Raw genomic sequence first — 19,924 nt, 5'->3', positions numbered from 1 at the left:
ACAACACAAGACTCATCCGAATGGAAGGAGACGGTGTGAGTATCACACTCAGCACGTGCATCATCCACAGTGAGCACTGATTCAAGTAGTTAAGCTCTCCTGCGTTGACAAAATGAAGAACATATTGCAATGCCAGTGATTGATTGCTTATTATTTGTGTGGAATATGGAATTACATGACACAATATTTACAGCCACATAGTGACACATTGAACGTCTGTGAAGCAGCGGGTAAAGAGTGTCAGAGTCTTCGCATGAAACGAGGTGCATCGTGATGAAATGTGAACGATCCCACGGGAAAGTGGAGAGGGGGGGTTCATTCTGTTCCTGTGAAGTGTCCTGAGGGGAGGAGTCAGCTGAGTGGAGGTGCTGAGTGGACTGTTGAGGCTGGGTCAGCCGGTACAGCGCTTAAAGGCAGGCTGAGGAGAGCTGAAGTGACAGTGTCGAGTAGCCGTCTCTCCCACTAACAGAACCCCCCTAAAGTTTCCCTCATGATTCTCTCCTCCCAGAAGTTACCCGAGCTCTGGGACTACTTTCTGATTTACATCTCAGGAGCCCTAGAGTTTAATCCTGACAGCAGAGACATAGACCTGGGACTGTTTCCTCTCAGGATGAACCCCACCATTAAGACCAGGTACGTGTGACGCGTCGGGGCGGCCGTGAGGAGGGACGCCTGACAATCCGCTCTCATACGTGACGCTGATGCGCTTCGCTGCCAAAGTTCAGCGATGTTGAGAGAAACGGAGAGTGAGTCGTGTGTGGAATGCTTGTTGGTTAAATCTCTTTAAAGATGTGCTGCTTTGCAGGAATAACAGACACTGGTTTGTTTATTTAAACCTTTGACAAGATGTAAGTCTGTAGATTGTTTTTAGTAATATAGTAGTGCAAAAAGACTCATTACAGAGAAGATAGATTTATCGACAATCGTAACAAATCGTTTTAATCCAATGGCTTGTTTTACCATTCTCCTGATCTTGATCCAGATGTGACAGTACTCGGGTAGGACATGATGCTCGGTCATCCTGACGTATTACTGAATGTGTATTGCTGCTGTCTGCCCTGTAGCTGCATAGTCCTTCTCTCAAAGTGAAAGCCCTGGTTGATCACATGTTGTGAGGCGGTTTGGCTGCAGTAGTGCTTGTACAGTATATGAAAGCATAATGATCATCACGATGTGTGGCCTACAACAGAACAGAAAAGACTGGTGAGGAAGTGACATGACGAGAGCATTGTGCCTGGACTGTTCCCTATGGAGGGTTCTGGAGCATTTGGTTCCCTATGTGTGGTCCGTGATGCACCAGGTGGTCCCCTGCAAAGGGAACACCCGTCTCTCCTGAAGCCATAGTGTGGAACAGTAACCTTCTGTGCTCTTATTTTGGGACGGCATCAATCAATAGCAAAAGCTGTCGCGTTGCAGTTTGGTCTTCACACTAACTTCTTGTGAACCGAGAGGAGCTCACATGGAGTCTCACCGACTGACAGGCTACTCATTCATTGGACAGTTTTGGTGATGTCATCCTGCATCATCGGTGCTGGACCTCGTCTGTCGTAGTGATGAGTAGGTAGGCTGCTATGGACCGGCTGAATGCCTGGGAGGAGGAAGATATCTCCTCAGAGGAGCGGAGTGAACTTTGACCCCTTTGCACAGAGCATTGTGGCTCAGAGTAGCCAGAAAAGCACGTTTGCTTGCATACATGTACATATGTAGCACATCCTGGTATTTTTGACATACTATTTTTCCGGCGTACTAAATAGTCTGCTAGTTTTGCTGCTAGAATGCACCGACGGTTAGCTCTGTCAGCACTGTTGCCGTAGCTTGCGCTGTTAGCACCATTTGCCTCTAGCGTCGAGCTGCCTGCTCAGCTGCCGCCATGTTGAGAGCTGTGGAGGCAACATACATGTTCTGAGTTTGGTATTGAGCACTTTTTAACAGTAGCATTCAAGACGCATGCATTTAGTGTGGACCAGAGAAAGGAAGGACGCCGCATCGCTGACTTTGGGATGGTGGGCAGATGAGAGTTTGGATGCGAGGTATCCCAGTAGGCAGGATGATTGGCATATAATTACCTCTACGCCTCATGTTGTTTATGCTACGAATTTATCCAATTAATTCTATCATCTAAAAAGATAGCAGCGCTAGCTCCAGGCTCAGCATCGCTTAGCTTTGTCTTGGGACAGCGCGGCTCAGGGAGGTGTCCTCCTGCCTCTCAGTGGAGAATGATTCTTCAAGGTAAAGTGAGAAGCTTTCATTCACCTTATGTAAAGTGAAGATATGTATGAAGCATTACAAGAGGCTGAGGAGAAGGGTCAACATCTGAGTGATGGAAGTCTGTTTCTGTGACCTTTTACATGATTCTTTATTGACTCATTTACTTACGTTACTTGATCTATTTCAATGTTCGGTCATCTCGTGTTGAACAGATATGGAGTGCGCTCTCTTTGTCACCACTGTGTCGTTGGACAACGTGCTGCTGCTGCTGCTGTGTAGAACTCTGTGTCCGTAGCGTGATGACATGAGGGCTGCAGGTCAAAGGAACAGGTGCTTATGGACGCTGTAGCAGATTATACATGTCACTCCTGTTGATGTAGATGCTTTGGTTGAGTTCATTGTGTTCTGGAAGGTTTGACCAGCGTGGAGCATGAATCACACTCTGCAGCTGCCAACACAGATCAGACGGGATGTTGAGACAGATGGTGCACTGCTGAGTGCAAACGCTGTTCTTTTCTTTTTCTCTGTCTCTTCCACTTCAATTTCATATTTTGCTTTGGGCGCTAGATGCTTGGCGGAAGCGTCCGGACAATATTGGACTTTTGTTCAATTTGAAATTCCAGCCCGTCAGGTTCACTCCCCTCTGAAACGATGGACCGAGGTTCCTGCTGTGGCTCATTTGGATCATTGTGTCTGTCACTAAAACCTGAAATCGACCTTACCTGTCTCAGATTGGAACCGTTTTTAAGATAACTTTATTGGTAACTGACAGGAGGTGGATAGACAGGATGGAGAGCTGTAGTAGAGCTGCTGTTAGAGGAGACTGCAGATGATCTGTTGACTAGTGACCTCTGGCTGAGGCGAGGCGTGGAGGTGGATAAGAGACTCGCGGTGTGGCAGGAATCCAGAGACCAGGGTTACAAGCAGGTCACTGGCTGCTTACTGGAAGCCTGCTGGCAAACTCTCTCCAGAGGTCAACAGGGGCCGCTTGGGTTAACGCTACCGTTGTTATCAAGGTGGAAACTTTCTATGGGGCCTAACGTACATTTATGGTGATTAACATGAATACAATGTAAACACATGGGCTGTATGCTCACGATGTGTTTACTGTGTTAAATGCAAACAAACCTTTTCCCACATCAAGCAGACAACATCCATTCATTTGCCAAATGAATGAAAGAATGATCAAGCCAACAGTGTGTGTAATTTGACTGAATACTGGCTATGGTCTAAGTTCACAACTAGAAAATAACGATTTTGTAAATGAAAGTTGAAGAATATCCGAAAAATGTTCCGACCCTCTGCAACCCTGCTTAAGACGGTCCAGGACAATCCGACCAAACACAGGACGCTCCTTCAGGAGGGTAAAAGTCGTAAGTCACGTGACTCGCGTTAGTAGTCAAGTTTACGTCAACCACGGTCTTTTCCTGAAGCGTTTTTGTCACCTAAACTTCTCTTGAAGACGGAAGTTTACTTTGCAACGTCTCGTGTATTGACAGTCATTCAAAACTGCCGCTAGAGGAGTATAAAGAGCGCCACACTTTAAAGCTTACAGCCGCTGACCAGGCTGCATTATTTGACGCATTGGTGTGAGAATGTGTCGGCATCATCGCACTACACCATACATCAACCATCAAAGCAGGCATGGTGTTCATGGTGATTACATGAATCCAGGTTTGAAGTGGCTCTCTGTAACTTAAGTGTGTGTAACGACTGCGATAATGATAATTGCTCAAATGTTAAAGAGTAGCAATAGCACAAGCTCATGAATTCAGCTTTTGTAATTGTAAGATAATGCATGTGTTGTTATTGTCTCTTCCAGGAGATCGTGTTTTTAGCCGTGTGTTTGTGCGTGCACATTCTATCTTACTGACTGCTGTATTTCTTGATTCTCTGAAAGCTGACTCCTCACTGTGACTAACACCTGCTTCAGTCTGACCTCCTGTTGGTCACGGATTACGAATTGTTCCTCTCGTGATTTACACGCCTCAGTAAGACAATTGCATAAGACGTGAACGGTCGGAATGTTTTTGAACCAATAGGAAGCTAAGTCATCGGTGATGATAGCCGGTGGGTTCCCAGATTGTATTTCAGCCAATGTGTTCCTCCTCTGTTGCTCTTCAATACTACTCCGACTACAAACAGACACCAGAACACTTCTGCTGCCTACAGATCCTGCATGTTCCAGACAATCTGTTGATGGAGATTACTCTCGGTATCGATGTGGTTTAGGTGGCACATTTCTTTATTCCACCTTCCACTGTAGATCTACAATAGTGAGAAGCTTTCTCTGAGACTAACCTCACAGATAGCACAGTCGATTTAAGATATAGACGGTTTTGTTTGTTTGACTCGGTGTCCTTGGATTAATGTTCAGGGTGGAAGTGACCACAGGCTGTGACACTGGTGGCAGGTGTGACTGGATGCACTTTGACGGGTTATTTACTCGACTCCTGTCTGTGGTATTCAGGCCTCTGGTGGCAACAAGCGTCACTTTGGTTGTGCTGTGACAGAGGAAAACAACATGCTCTCATTAAGTCACCTGGCCTCAGCGTCTCTGGGACACATTGTTATGATGTACATATGTCAACTCCAGATCAGTACTACATAGATGTATGTGCAGAATGCAGTCTGACAGTGCAGTGGAGTACAACAGTATTTATTTAGAACACGCCGCTGCTGCTCTTTGTTTCCGTCTCCCCTGTGAGCAGGCTGTTGAAAGACGTTCATTGAAGAAGCAGACGAGGCAGGTTGAGGGGAATAGTGTGTTAGAGCACAGGTATTTGGTTCACAATTTCAGACTTGATGCAAAAAGACCTGCTAAAAAAAACTAACCCTAACCCGCCAGTCTTCAGTAGATGTTTTTAGGAAAGCAGAGCGACCAGGGGTTGTATTCACGAAGCATCATCACGTTAAAAGTAGCTCCTGAGTTGCAGCGATGGGAGAAACTCCTAAAAGTCAGTGCTAACTCAATGACTCCTACGTTTTTGCTCTCCGAGCAGTTCACGAGGCATTTCAGCACTACGAGTAGCTCCTCAGTCCAAGACAAGGTAGAGGTCCAACTCACAGTCAGTAATGTGCTTCAGCTGATGTGTTTTAACGTGTCAGCGTTTTGTAAAGATAGAATGACATTGATCATTTATGTAGCCATTACATAAGGGTTCAATCAGTTTGCCAAGAAATCAAAACAATAGCACTGGAGAGAACAATTCGCTCAAACTGCTTGGACACAACGGGAACATATCCCTCAACCATCTGACCTCTTCAGACCGGAATTAGTTTGACAGTTCCTTAAGATAATTGAATCATCATGAACTGCCATAAATGCATAAATAAAGGGGATTATCCTGTAGAACTGGTGCTATAAGAAGACTTACCACACCAACTATTCATCTGAATTGTTTTTAATTTGTTCTTCTTACACCTGAAACTGCTCACCTGTCAAACACCATTCACTGTGGACATCGTGTCGTAGTTCACTCATGAAACATGATGTCGTCCGTGGCATCTGGGTCACCCCTGCCCCTTCTCTTAGCTAGAGAGTTCCTCCAGGAACTGCCCCCTCTACTGAGTCATTCAAAGCTCTAGACCTTCTTTATTCTTACTGTGTCTGTAACACACTTTGGTCAGCTCATGTTGTTTTAAATGTGCTGTAGATATAAATTGTACTTGATTTATTTGAAGTATTGGATGAAAAGTCACGGGATCACCAAAGTTATGGCAATTCATCCTCTGGGGACAATGAATGCACAACCATTTAGCTAAAGTGACAAAAGGCCCAAACAGTCATTTGTTTTGAGCAGACCCTTCAGTGGCAAAGAGTGAATACTGTGTCTGAACACAACCTATGACTAATCTTTGATGACAATGTGAAAAGAAATGAGTGTGTGTGTGTGTGTATATATATACTGTATATGTATATATATTAGGGCTGGGTAACGATTACAATTTTTAATTAATTTGATTAATCATATGATTTTCTGCGATTAATCTCATTGTTGTGCGCAAAGTTCAATAATTAATTCAAAAGTAGTGTATTGCTTACTTGTATTTTAAAGTACTGCTATATGAACTAAAGTACAATAACAATATAACATTTGGTTTGAATCACTTTAAACAGATCAGGTTCTTGTTAACAGCAGTATTCTTCACACAGTATCAGTTATATTTCTACTATCTGTGCTCAGTGTGTGACTTCATTTAAACGTTCCACTGCTGTGCAACATGAATTAAATGTTCCACACATTTCATCAACATGTGTGTCTTCTGTCTTCATACAGTCAGAGCATGTGAACACAGCTCCCACTGTTCATCAACATAATGCACCGTAACTCAGAGGTGACGACGGTTACCCGGCGATGTCCGGTAGTCTCCGGTGAGAGACGGCCGGTGCGCGTTGTGACTCCGTCTCTTTTGTAGTCCTCTCCTCTTCATAGACTCGTGTGTTCTTCTGGTGACGGTGCGTCTGGAGGGAGGCTCCTACGTGACGTCATTCATGATCCTGAGAACGTTCCTCAGACCGACGTCTTCTCAACACTAGTCGTCCTGCAGTTTGTATCTCTCCACTTCTCTGTGGCGTCTGTTAGCTCGTCTTTAGTTTATCTCTACTTCTCCACATGCTGCATCAACGTAGTGATGAAGACTCCTCCACACGCTGCATCAACGTAGTGATGAAGACTCCTCCACACGCTGCATCAACGTAGTGATGAAGACTCCTCCACACGCTGCATTAACGTAGTGATGGCGACTCCACACGCTGCATCAACGTAGTGATGGCGACTCCTCCACACGCTGCATCAACGTAGTGATGGCGACTCCTCCACACGCTGCATCAACGTAGTGATGAAGACTCCTCCACACGCTGCATCAACGTAGTGATGGAGACTCCTCCACACGCTGCATCAACGTAGTGATGAAGACTCCTCCACACGCTGCATCAACGTAGTGATGAAGACTCCTCCACCGCTGGTTTGGTGATTTGATGACGTCAACGGTGTGGATTGCATTTAAAAAAAACGGAGTTAATGTGCGATAAAAATAATTGTCTGCGTTAATGAATGAATGCGTTAACGCGATAATAACGCGCTAACTTGCCCAGCACTAATATATGTATTTCTTTACTTCTGTCATGTGACACCCTTTCTCTGGATAATCCAAAGACCTTCATGTCAACAGTGTTTTGGTGCTAATTTTGCAGTAGGTGCTATTTCCAACAAAAACTCCCCACAAGAAGAATTGTGAATAACGGGACAATGTCTTTTTGTGAATATAGTGAAGTGACTCTCTTCAAAGTAGGCTATACTAATATTAAAAACAATTCACGTTTTTAGAACATCCAAGTCTGTTTTTAAGTTTGTCTTAATGTTCGTGTTTTAATGTTGAAAAGGGAACGTTTAGGAAAACCGTGCATTTGTGGGAGATCTCAAATTCTTTTTGGAACAAGGTTCACATTTACTACCGGACTAAAAGGTGATACGGGGCTCTTCAGCTTTGCCCTGTATCTCTCTAAACTGCTGCATTATCATCTCCTTCTGGAGTTGTCTCTTACATTTTGCAGACCCTTAAGAGACACTTTGAGAATCAGCTCCATTCTTCCTTGTCAGGTAAAATCAATTCGCAGTAATGGGATTCCAATTCACCTCTCATCGAGTGCTCTCGTCCTCGTTGCCTCTGGTGACGATCGATTGGCTGGGAATCACTTCTTTGGGTTTGATTTTCTCTCCACAGAAGATGTGGATCCTGAAGCAAGATGCTGACTGGGTTTGCCTTCAAGGTAGTTTGCTTGGTGCTGATTTTTTTTCCTCTCCCCCTCCACCTATTGATGTTTCCTTACTTAGCTGAGTGGTCTGTTGGGTCTATTTAGGAATGTCAAAGGTGTCAGACACTTGTCCTGTTCTTCCTCTTCATTTCCAGTGAGAGGATGGAAGTGTGCTGCTGGTGTGTGACCTAACAGTTGTAATCAGCGGAGACCAGCTCTATGCCGTTCATGTAACTGAAGGCTGATTAAGTAATAAAGGAACGCTGATCGTCGATGAGCCGTATCGGCCGTTTCTTGTATGTTGTCCTTTTACTTTGTCTTAGTCATCTATGGTGGTTATTTGCACACAATTCCAATTATTAGAAAAATAATTGATTGGATTTTTATTGATAAAAATTGTCATTTGTATGTTGAATGAAGTATTCTATGCTGCATAGTGCTAGTGTTAGGAACAGGTCATAATTCACGCTCCAATAGCTACTTTCATTGCTGTGAAAACATCTCCTTCAAACAACTGGATTTATTTCATGTTTCTCACCAAGAACTACAATCTACAAGATCACATTTGAACACATCATGATTACGTTGAAACTTCCTTTTGCCTTATAGTCGTGTGAACGCCTCATAATGTAACTCCATAGAACCTACTTACGCAGCTGGTAGCTCTGTTCACAGTGTAGCATAATCACTAGAAAGCATTAATGTCGATCCCCCGATCGCATGTTTTTACTGAATATCGGCACTAATGACTGTCAGTAAAACCTACGTCAAACGTCACACGATGATGGTTAGGTTGTATAATGAATCCACAGCATGCCAAACCATGACCCCGGATCAACTACGGCCCCTTACACCGCTAGCTAGCACCCACCTGTAATACCTCATTTTAAGCCTCAATAACATTGTAACAGATGTATGATCATAATGGTTGTATTATGCTTTTTTTATAAAACCTTTAGACATATTATATGACTGAATCTTAAGCTAAATTCAACAGCAAAAGAAGCTTGCTGCTGCAAAGGGGGTCGGTCTGTGTTCTCTTCAGCTGCCTTATGTCTCTAGTCTTCACCTGCAGTTCAGGGTGCAGGGGGACCTAACGCAGCAGGACGACTTTTGCACCGTTCACGGACTCGGGTACACATGTCCAACTTGTCCAAGAGGACTTTTCAAGGACATGGAATATCTCCTCAAGCTGTGTCTTCGCCTGCACGTCTCCTTGGCCTTGTGAGAGAGAGTGTTCTCTGCACTCTGCTGCCTGAACACCGTCACACAGAAGAGACACACACACCTGTCTGACAAGTCAGTGGCTCTTCAAACCATGAGGCTCTGGGGGCCTCTCGAGGGTCTGTTTCTACTTGTTACATGCACAGTATTAGGTTTAGGAAAAGAGCCTGGTTAGGGATGACCTGATTGACTCACAACAAGTCACGTGACTAGAGACTCATGTGAGTCAGAAAACTAGCGACACTAACTACTCACTTGACAAAATGTCACCATTTACTTTTAGCCGCTAACAGCGGTCTCCTGCACAAGTCCTGTGTTTGTTTGACCTGTCCACCCCCCCTTCTGCCCGCCTTGTGTGGACTGTCTCGCTCTTCATGATGCGTCAGTTGCTCTGAGTTTCTAATAATAGACACAGGTGGGTTTACATTTGAGGTACAAGGAGCGCTGACCGAGCTTTGGTATCGGATGAGTTGGGAGTGAGACTGGCTTGGCCTTGCTGCACCAGGACATTCTGGACAAGCTGGACATTCCAGTTCTCCTTAGAGTATTTTACTTTGACGAGCGCGTTCACATCACTCGGCGTAGAATACCTCTGCTCTGGCAAAATTGCAGCCTGCGAAGAGAAAACCACGCTTTGAGCGCGAGGGGGCGTGTCCTAGCACGCGACTACTATCACTGCTCTTCTGCTCGCTCGCAAGTAGTTTTTCTTTTTGACTCTAAGTGGGTGGACCCAGTCACCATTGTATCACTATTTAATTGGTTACAATCCTCGTCTTTGGATTGGCCGGATATCACTTGGATATCAATCTTATTTTTTTTGTTTAAACATACAGAATTCCTTGTTCATGATTTGTTCAAAAGTGTTACAAAGGTAGTGGTTGGTACAAACGAGACATGATGTGAAGATAGGACAGTTAGTGACTTCCTAAAAAATGTTAGAAGTGATCATTTCTACAAAAATATAACAGGTGTGATTTTGAACAAAATACACAATCATTGTAAATAATTATTGTGAAGAATAATTAACATTGACATGTGATCTCTTCACATATATTATTATTATTATTATTATTATTAAAAGGTGATCTGTACAACTTTGTTATTCAGGAAGTTTGTATCAAATAAGTAGTCCTTCGCACCACTCAGTACCCTTGAAAAAGGTTGGTGACCCCTGCTCTAGGGTATGACTGGGTCAGAATGTTACATAGTGGCACCTTATGTGGTAACCTTACATAGTAGACCTTCATCAGGGTGTGAATGGGTGAATGATGACATGCAGTGTTAAAGCGCTTTGAGTGGAAAAGAGAGAAACCAGTACAGTCCATTTACCATCATGGTGGATGGTGGTGTACGAGGATCTGAGGGACGACTGTAGGTGTATTGTGGTTACATTGTGGTTTGTGTCCACCTTGTACAAACATAAACACATGGACAATAAATACATATCTGTATGTGTGGCCCTCAAACAGTTTATTCTCAACACAGCTTTCCCTGTCTATCACATTGCTCCTGTTTTACCCTCCCTCTGATCCGCTTATGTGGCAGCTTGAAGAAATGTGCAGGTATTCACAGGAAATGAAATAGAGCAGACATGTATCTGCCAGACTTGCTTTTACATTTTTATTATCAAACTCTTAATTCTTCCCAGCAACATTTGGAGGAAAAATAACTTCTTTTCATTCTCAAAGCTGAAGTATTTCAGTCTTAATCCAGGACTGGACACAAACCTTTCAACTCTAAATGAACCATGCTGTGGCTCTTTGATGCCTCTTTCCTTAGTCAGTCCACTGAATCAGGATTAAATAACATGTAACATGTGTATGACTACTGCCGGGAGTGTCTGCAACGATGTTTGATGGAATCAATACAAACGAGGTGGTTTTTCAACAGATACTCTCATTTTAACCTCTGCAGCTGTCTGCACTGGATCACTGTGTAACTGTTTAACACAGCAATAGAAACTGCTGTGTGTTCAGTTCACATACATTCACATGCAAATACATACACACATACACACACATACATCTATATGCTAATCCGTATGTAAAACTGAAGCAGCGTGCACACACACACACACACACACACACACACACACACAACCCAATATGTAATCCTGTTGCAGATTGATTCATGCTAAGATCAAGTACATGAAATACAATGTTCTAATCCATCTTGACTTCACTTTTCTACTTCAAAAGCCTTCAAAATGTCCACAACTTAAAACACAATACATGTAGTTGGAAAACAGAAGAAAACATCGGTAAAATAATCCAAGGTGAACCTCTCATAATCACACAGCAGTGGTACATTTTCATCTTTGGAATATGCAAATGCAAATGAGACTTATTTATATTTTGTTATTAATATTTCAGAGGAGGGATAAGCCTTTGATATTTTTCGGTCTTGTTTTTCCACACTCTCCTTCAGAAGGCCGAAGAGGCCACAGGTTTAATTATTTTTGTTTCCCAAGATCACAGAATTGTTATTTTATGATGTCAACATCATTACTATACAACCGCAGCTGCAACCAATAAAGAAACTCTTAATATCCTATAATATTACTTTAGGAACCCATAGTATGTGTGTAATTGTTAACAGCTAGTTTACCAAATACGATACTGTAGTATTACAATTAGCTATAAGGGCTCAAGTCGTCCAGCATGTTGTACACAGCTGCTCATTGATACAGATCACGTTACAAGCACTCTTGACTTCCCTGGAGTCGACATGAGCACAATCAAACCAGGGTGCATTTCAAGCTGTGACTGAGTAACACTGTATTTCCCCGCTGTAATACCTCACACTAACTTATAACACTAAAAAAGTGTATTACACCAACTAATACCTCCACCTTTTAAATCCATGCTCTACTTTATAACCGCAATGTCAAAACAAGAAACTCAGCTGCCATTTGGACTCAACCTCCACTGATTGTGTTTCACTGTTTTTCACTGATTGTAACGGCAGCGTTGGTGTTTTTCACTGCGAGTAACGGCAGTGTTGGTGTGTTTTTCACTGATTGTAATGGCAGCGTTGGTGTGTTTTTCACTGCGAGTAACGGCAGTGTTGGTGTGTTTTTCACTGATTGTAACGGCAGCGTTGGTGTGTTTTTCACTGTAATGGCAGCGTTGGTGTGTTTTTCACTGAGTAACGGCAGCGTTGGTGTGTTTTTCACTGATTGTAACGGCAGCGTTGGTGTTTTTCACTGTAACGGCAGCGTTGGTGTGTTTTTCACTGAGTAACGGCAGTGTTGGTGTGTTTTTTACTGATTGTAACGGCAGCGTTGGTGTGTTTTTCACTGCGACTAACGGCAGCGTTGGTGTGTTTTTCACTGCGAGTAACAGCAGTGTTGGTGTGTTTTTCACTGATTGCAACGGCAGCGTTGGTGTGTTTTTCACTGATTGTAACGGCAGCGTTGGTGTGTTTTTCACTGCGACTAACGGCAGCGTTGGTGTGTTTTTCACTGCGAGTAACAGCAGTGTTGGTGTGTTTTTCACTGATTGTAACGGCAGCGTTGGTGTGTTTTTCACTGATTGTAACGGCAGCGTTGGTGTGTTTTTCACTGATTGTAACGGCAGTGTTGGTGTGTTTTTCACTGATTGTAAAGGCAGCGTTGGTGTGTTTTTCACTGCGACTAACAGCAGCGTTGGTGTGTTTTTCACTGATTGTAACAACAGCGTTGGTGTGTTTTTCATTGCGAGTAACAGCAGCGTTGGTGTTTTTTTCACTGCGAGTAACGGCAGCGTTGGTGTGTTTTTCACTGCGAGTAACAGCAGTGTTGGTGTGTTTTTCACTGATTGTAACGGCAGCGTTGGTGTGTTTTTCACTGATTGTAACGGCAGCGTTGGTGTGTTTTTCACTGATTGTAACGGCAGTGTTGGTGTGTTTTTCACTGATTGTAAAGGCAGCGTTGGTGTGTTTTTCACTGCGACTAACAGCAGCGTTGGTGTGTTTTTCACTGATTGTAACAACAGCGTTGGTGTGTTTTTCACTGCGAGTAACAGCAGCGTTGGTGTTTTTTTCACTGCGAGTAACGGCAGCGTTGGTGTGTTTTTCACTGTGAGTAACGGCAGCGTTGGTGTGTTTTTCACTGTGAGTAATGGCAGCGTTGGTGTGTTTTTCACTGATTGTAACGGCAGCGTTGGTGTGTTTTTCACTGATTGTAACAACAGCGTTGGTGTGTTTTTCACTGCGAGTAACAGCAGCGTTGGTGTTTTTTTCACTGCGAGTAACGGCAGCGTTGGTGTGTTTTTCACTGTGAGTAACGGCAGCGTTGGTGTGTTTTTCACTGTGAGTAATGGCAGCGTTGGTGTGTTTTTCACTGATTGTAACGGCAGCGTTGGTGTGTTTTTCACTGATTGTAACAGCAGCGTTTGTGTGTTTTTCACTGCGAGTAACGGCAGCGTTGATGTGTTTTTCACTGCGAGTAACGGCAGCGTTGGTGTTTTTTTCACTGCGAGTAACGGCAGCGTTGGTGTGTTTTTCACTGTGAGTAACGGCAGCGTTGGTGTTTTTTTCACTGCGAGTAACGGCAGCGTTGGTGTGTTTTTCACTGTGAGTAACGGCAACGTTGGTGTGTTTTTCACTGATTGTAACGACAGCGTTGGCGTTTTTCACTGATTGTAACGACAGCGTTGGTGTTTTTCACTGTGTGTAACGGCAGCGTTGGTGTGTTTTTCACTGTGAGTAACAGCAGCGTTGGTGTGTTTTTCACTGCGAGTAACGGCAGCGTTGGTGTGTTTTTCACTGTGAGTAACAGCAGCGTTGGTGTGTTTTTCACTGCGAGTAACGGCAGCGTTGGTGTGTTTTTCACTGCGAGTAACGGCAGCGTTTGTGTGTTTTTCACTGTGAGTAACGGCAGCGTTGGTGTGTTTTTCACTGTGAGTAACGGCAGCGTTGGTGTTTTTCACTGTGAGTAATGGCAGCGTTGGTGTGTTTTTCACTGCGAGTAACGGCAGCGTTTGTGTGTTTTTCACTGTGAGTAACGGCAGTGTTGGTGTGTTTTTCACTGATTGTAACGGCAGCGTTGGTGTGTTTTTCACTGATTGTAACGGCAGTGTTGGTGTGTTTTTCACTGTGAGTAACGGCAGCGTTGGTGTGTATTTCACTGATTGTAACGACAGCGTTGGTGTGTTTTTCACTGTGAGTAACGGCAGCGTTGGTGTGTTTTTCACTGTGAGTAACGGCAGCGTTGGTGTGTTTTTCACTGAGTGACGGCAGCGTTGGTGTGTTTTTCACTGTGAGTAACGGCAGCGTTGGTGTTTTTTTCACTGTGAGTAACAGCAGCGTTGGTGTGTTTTTCACTGTGAGTAACGGCAGCGTTGGTGTGTTTTTCACTGATTGTCACGGCAGCGTTGGTGTTTTTCACTGTGAGTAACGGCAGCGTTGGTGTGTTTTTCACTGATTGTAACGGCAGCGTTGGTGTGTTTTTCACTGATTGTAACGACAGCGTTGGTGTGTTTTTCACTGATTGTAACGGCAGCGTTGGTGTGTTTTTCACTGATTGTAACGGCAGCGTTGGTGTGTTTTTCACTGAGTGACGGCAGTGTTGGTGTGTTTTTCACTGATTGTAACGGCAGCGTTGGTGTGTTTTTCACTGCGAGTAACGGCAGCGTTGGTGTGTTTTTCACTGTGAGTAATGACAGCGTTGGTGTGTTTTTCACTGTGAGTAACAGCAGCGTTGGTGTGTTTTTCACTGTGAGTAACGGCAGCGTTGGTGTGTTTTTCACTGATTGTAACGACAGCATTGGTGTGTTTTTCACTGCGAGTAACGGCAGCGTTGGTGTGTTTTTCACTGTGAGTAACGGCTGCGTTGGTGTGTTTTTCACTGATTGTCACGGCAGCGTTGGTGTTTTTCACTGTGAGTAACGGCAGCGTTGGTGTGTTTTTCACTGATTGTAACGGCAGCGTTGGTGTGTTTTTCACTGATTGTAACGACAGCGTTGGTGTGTTTTTCACTGATTGTAACGGCAGCGTTGGTGTGTTTTTCACTGATTGTAACGGCAGCGTTGGTGTGTTTTTCACTGAGTGACGGCAGCGTTGGTGTGTTTTTCACTGATTGTAACGGCAGCGTTGGTGTGTTTTTCACTGATTGTAACGGCAGCGTTGGTGTGTTTTTCACTGCGAGTAACGGCAGCGTTGGTGTGTTTTTCACTGTGAGTAATGACAGCGTTGGTGTGTTTTTCACTGTGAGTAACAGCAGCGTTGGTGTGTTTTTCACTGATTGTCACGGCAGCGTTGGTGTGTTTTTCACTGATTGTAACGGCAGCGTTGGTGTGTTTTTCACTGCGAGTAACGGCAGCGTTGGTGTGTTTTTCACTGTGAGTAATGACAGCGTTGGTGTGTTTTTCACTGTGAGTAACAGCAGCGTTGGTGTGTTTTTCAGGGGCAGATTTAGTGATTTGAGGGCTCCAGGCAAACGCTGTCCTGCTCTATTTTTCCCCCCAGTCTCATACTGGAAATGTTGACATCGGCAGTGGTAGAAGAAGTAGTGAATATTAACTATTAATAACACACTTATAGAAATCCTGCATTCAAATGTTTACTTCACATGAATAGTGACAGAGAGGAATTATCAGCACAATGTACCAAAAATGTACTCAACATCTGTTCAAGGTGTCTCTTTCAATTCTAATATGATGTTGGATAGTTAAATTCATAATAATGTGTTGTATTTGAATTGTTATATTTTGTGAGTCATATCTGATTCTGCAACATTTCCCTGTCAGGTACATGTAGTACTACAATGTTTTCCTCTGAAGTAGAAGTACACAGTAAGTAGTATACAGATGAGTTGCATGTTTTTGTGAGTCATTTCAAGGTACAATGAGTTAGAATGGTTTTCATATGTAAACATCATAATAAATCCATAGCTGTTAGAGGCCCTTTATTTGGCCTAACCATGAAGTCTGTCCCTGGTGTTTTTCTCTGGTGAGTAGCTGTGACTTGGTGTGTGATGTCATGACAGGTGTACTGATGAAGACCCAATGAAGAACAGAGTTGAGTGTGAAGTGGTTTTTGTTCTGAACAGACATGTTTTCAACGGACACTGCACTGGAACATAACCATTCACATCCATCCAACTTGTGTCGCTATTTAACTCTTATTATTCCATATGCCACCAGCTGCTCATTAAGATCCTTTCAGAGAATCATCTCTTTGTCCTCTTCTGTGTAACATCTTGTCACGGCTAGTAGCATCATGAATCAGATTAACATTCCTGGGCTTTCTGTGGATATTCAGAGTCTTTACCTAGATCCCTTTTCTTTACCTGCTTCTCTTGTGCACGGCCGTGCAGCCTGTAGCCACAGAGCCGGCGTGAGGACAGCAGAGACAGCATGTCGTCCACTAATCCGAGGGTCGGCGGTTCGATCCACGTCTTCCACGGTCCGCCGGTGGAAGCGTCCTTGGACAATATAGTGAACCCCAAATTGTGGTTCTGTTTAGTAGCAGAGCCAACCGCAGTCAAACTGAATCTGCGTCTTGCTCTAAATTGACTGAATCAACACTTCTTTTAGCCTCTGTGTTCAGCTCTCGGTGCTTTTGTAGCTTCTAACTGACTTCTACGCACATATCAGTCTCGTGTTAAAAGTTGCTGATTGCCTCAGCAGCATCAGAGCTGTGCTCCCGCTGATACTTTTAATCTGAAGGACTTGAAAAATGCAGTGGATCTCTGTCAGCGGTGCTATTCTTCAATGAAACCAGATGTGGATGTATTCTGCTCGAGACGAGGAGAAACGGTACCAGCAGAGACAGCCACAGTCCACTGTTGATGAAATGCAAGCCAGCACACCTCCAACACTTCCTCCTTCGTCCTTCCAACGCCTTTCCTTTGCTCTGCTGTGCCGTGGAAAACACTTGCACTCTGCCAACATGGCAACCATTTTGCTGACCTGTGAGTAACGGTTTTGCTTACCGCTTAGCTCAGCACCAGTATCCCCATCTCTGCTACAAAACATACATACAATGCAGTTTAGTGCGAACCACTGAATGTTAACATAACTGTGTTTGTTTAGCAGACAACTACCTTCATATTCGTACACTGCTGGGGTTTACCTGGACCTGTTGGAACGTCATCTCTCCACTGAAGCTGCAGCCTCTCCTTCTCATCTATAGAGGGCAGCCTTGTAACTGGAAACACAAGTGATCACCCATGTCTTTAGTTTGTGTCCTTTTTTGTACTGCTCTCTATCACACACACACACACACACACACACACACACACACACACACACACACACACATACACAATCATGCTCACACAAGAGCTATACATTTGTGCGTGTGCCAGCACGTGTTCCTCTGTGATTGGGTACGGCTTGTTTGATTTCTCAGGGAGGATTGGATAATCCTATAATCTGATAACGACCCACTGTGCAGATTTAGTGATTAAAGTTCTGAGGCAAATGGTTGTTGCCATGGCTGCCAAATAGAAGAACAGAATAAATCTGTGTGGGATGATAATGTGTGTGTGTGTGTGTGTGTGTGTGTGTGTGTGTGTGTGTGTGTGTGTGTGTGTGTGTGTGTGTAGTGGGGTGAAGACGCATGCTGAAGTCGTGCTGAAATGTGCATGTGCAATCCACTATCTGAATCAGGAACAGCTTTATTGCCAAGTAGGTTTTCACATTTTTCACAGTTTTGTGTCTTAGTGTGAAATGGTCTCAATAAACACAGTAAGAATAAAGAAAATACAAATACTGCAAAGGTCAAGAATCTTGAATATGAAATAGAAATTTACAGTTATGATATATCTACTTTAAAATAAGAAATATGTATTAATAACGTGCAACAGCATACTATATGAACAATATGTGCAATGCAAAAATGTGCATTAATGTGATGCAGTTAGACTTGTAGACTTTACGTTGTGTCCATGGGCTGGGATGAGAGTCTGTGTCAATCGGGTCCTGGACCTTTTCTTGTGGTGTGAGGTTGATGACCGCAGCCTCTTGTTGATTGGTTCTAATCTTTTCTGCTCGCCTCAACATCCTGGAGGCGTACAGGTCCTCAGGGACGGCAGATTGCAGCCAATCGCCTTCGCTGCAGAGCAGATGATATGCTGAGAAGGTCTGCCCTTGTCCTTGGCAGTGGCAGCAGCGTACCACAGCCTGTGTGTGTGTGTGTGTGTGTGTGTGTGTGTGTGTGTGTGTGTGTGTGTGTGTGTGTGTGTGTACTCATCCAGACAAACTGTTGGAAGCCGTCCTGAAACATCCCAGTCTGTAGAGTCAGAGCATGAAGGTCTGGGCAGGAACCAGGTGGACCATGACGTGGTCAGAGTGTCCCAGTGCAGCACGGGGCACCGTGTGATAGTAGCAGTGTTCTCCTCTCTGGATAGGCATTCAGGAAACTCTCTGTATTTGAGGGGTTCATGGCTGAGGTTTCCTTTGTTAACACACACACACACACACACACACAAACACAGTACACACACATCTGTGGTAAATGTCATCACAATGTATTTATTTGGGAGAAAGACACTGTAGGCATGTTTGTATTTGATGATGACTATGATGATGAGGATAATACTGTGGGCCACACACAGTGTTGACCATTGTTGGGTCATTCTAGGACAACTTTATGATCAATATTTTCACCATTAGCCATTTATTTGCATTCTGCAAATAGAGGCGTGACACATTGTTGTCACATTATACCACGTTGTGAATTGAATTAGGAGTAAAAATACAGAGATCAAATATCAAATACAGTGGTTCAACACACGTCATATTTAATTGATTTTGCTTTAAAATGACGGCTCCAAGGCAACAATGTGATCATTTGTTAAATGCCTTTTGCCTCGACTCCTCTCTCCTCACGTTTCTTCCTTGTCTCCTTTCACTTGCATCTGAGGTTGGAGGGACTAGAGCAGGGGTCACCAACCTTTTTGAAACAGAGCTACTTCAAGGGTACTGAGTAGTACGAAGGACTACTTGTGTGATACAAACTTCCTGAATAACAAAGTTGCACAGATCACCTCTTAATAAGAGTAATAATAATATATGTGAAGAGACTGTCTGATCACATATTAATTATGAATAATGATTTCCACAACAATGATGGTAGGAAACACTGATATATTTAAACATGCAACATTTATTTCTGTTAATCTGTTTCAACTTTTGAAAGTCAGATCACATGATCAAAGCCGGTTACTTACATAGCGCCTGCTGGTGAATGATGCCGTGGTAATGTAGACATTTTGGGAAGTCTGGGTCACCTTTGCATTGCGCAAATACATGACATTACATTACATGACATTACATTACATTACAGTGATTTAGCAGACGCCTTTATTGAAAGCCACTTACAGTTCAGTATCTAAGTACGGGAGCAATTTGGGGTTAAGTGTCTTGCTCAAGGACACATTGACATGCGACTAGCGGAGCCGGAGCCGGTGATCGAACTGCCGATCCTCTGATTGAAGGACGGCGCTGCAATGAGCCACGGTCACCCTGCAATGAAGCCTGCATGCCGGCCCGTCATGGCGGGAGCAACGTCTGTTGTCACCGACACCAGCTTTTCTAATGGTACCTTTTTCTCCACGAAAAACTAGTACAAAGTCTCGTCTATAGCCGAGGGGGGGGGATCCAACCCTCCGAGGAGCGCGAGCGTCTTCAGGCCCCGCGTTCAAACCTCTAGTCTGGGCCTTTTCGGTCGGATTGCGATGCCTCACCTCTACCCTCGCCACCCACGAGTTGGGTGCGCTGGCGGCGTGCGTCCGGCGCCAACGGGAAG

General features: G+C 44.0%; 1 protein-coding gene across 1 annotated transcript in view; it reads left to right on the top strand.

The window, feature by feature from the left end:
• Positions 1–490: 490 nt before the first annotated feature.
• The window catches only part of si:dkeyp-72e1.9 (syntaxin-binding protein 4), a 72,067-nt gene continuing 52,633 nt past the window's right edge, over positions 491–19,924 (top strand). The window contains exon 1 of the mRNA XM_068724857.1: positions 491–633. Coding sequence (XP_068580958.1) covers positions 491–633 — 143 coding nt within the window. The remainder of the gene's footprint in view (positions 634–19,924) is intronic.

The sequence above is a fragment of the Cebidichthys violaceus genome, unplaced genomic scaffold (genome assembly GCF_023349555.1).
Source record: "Cebidichthys violaceus isolate CVI_PGR_0920_01 unplaced genomic scaffold, fCebVio1.0.p SCAF_32, whole genome shotgun sequence".
In the NCBI taxonomy this organism is placed as follows: domain Eukaryota; kingdom Metazoa; phylum Chordata; class Actinopteri; order Perciformes; family Stichaeidae; genus Cebidichthys; species Cebidichthys violaceus.
This window is presented reverse-complemented; position numbering and strand designations above follow the sequence as displayed.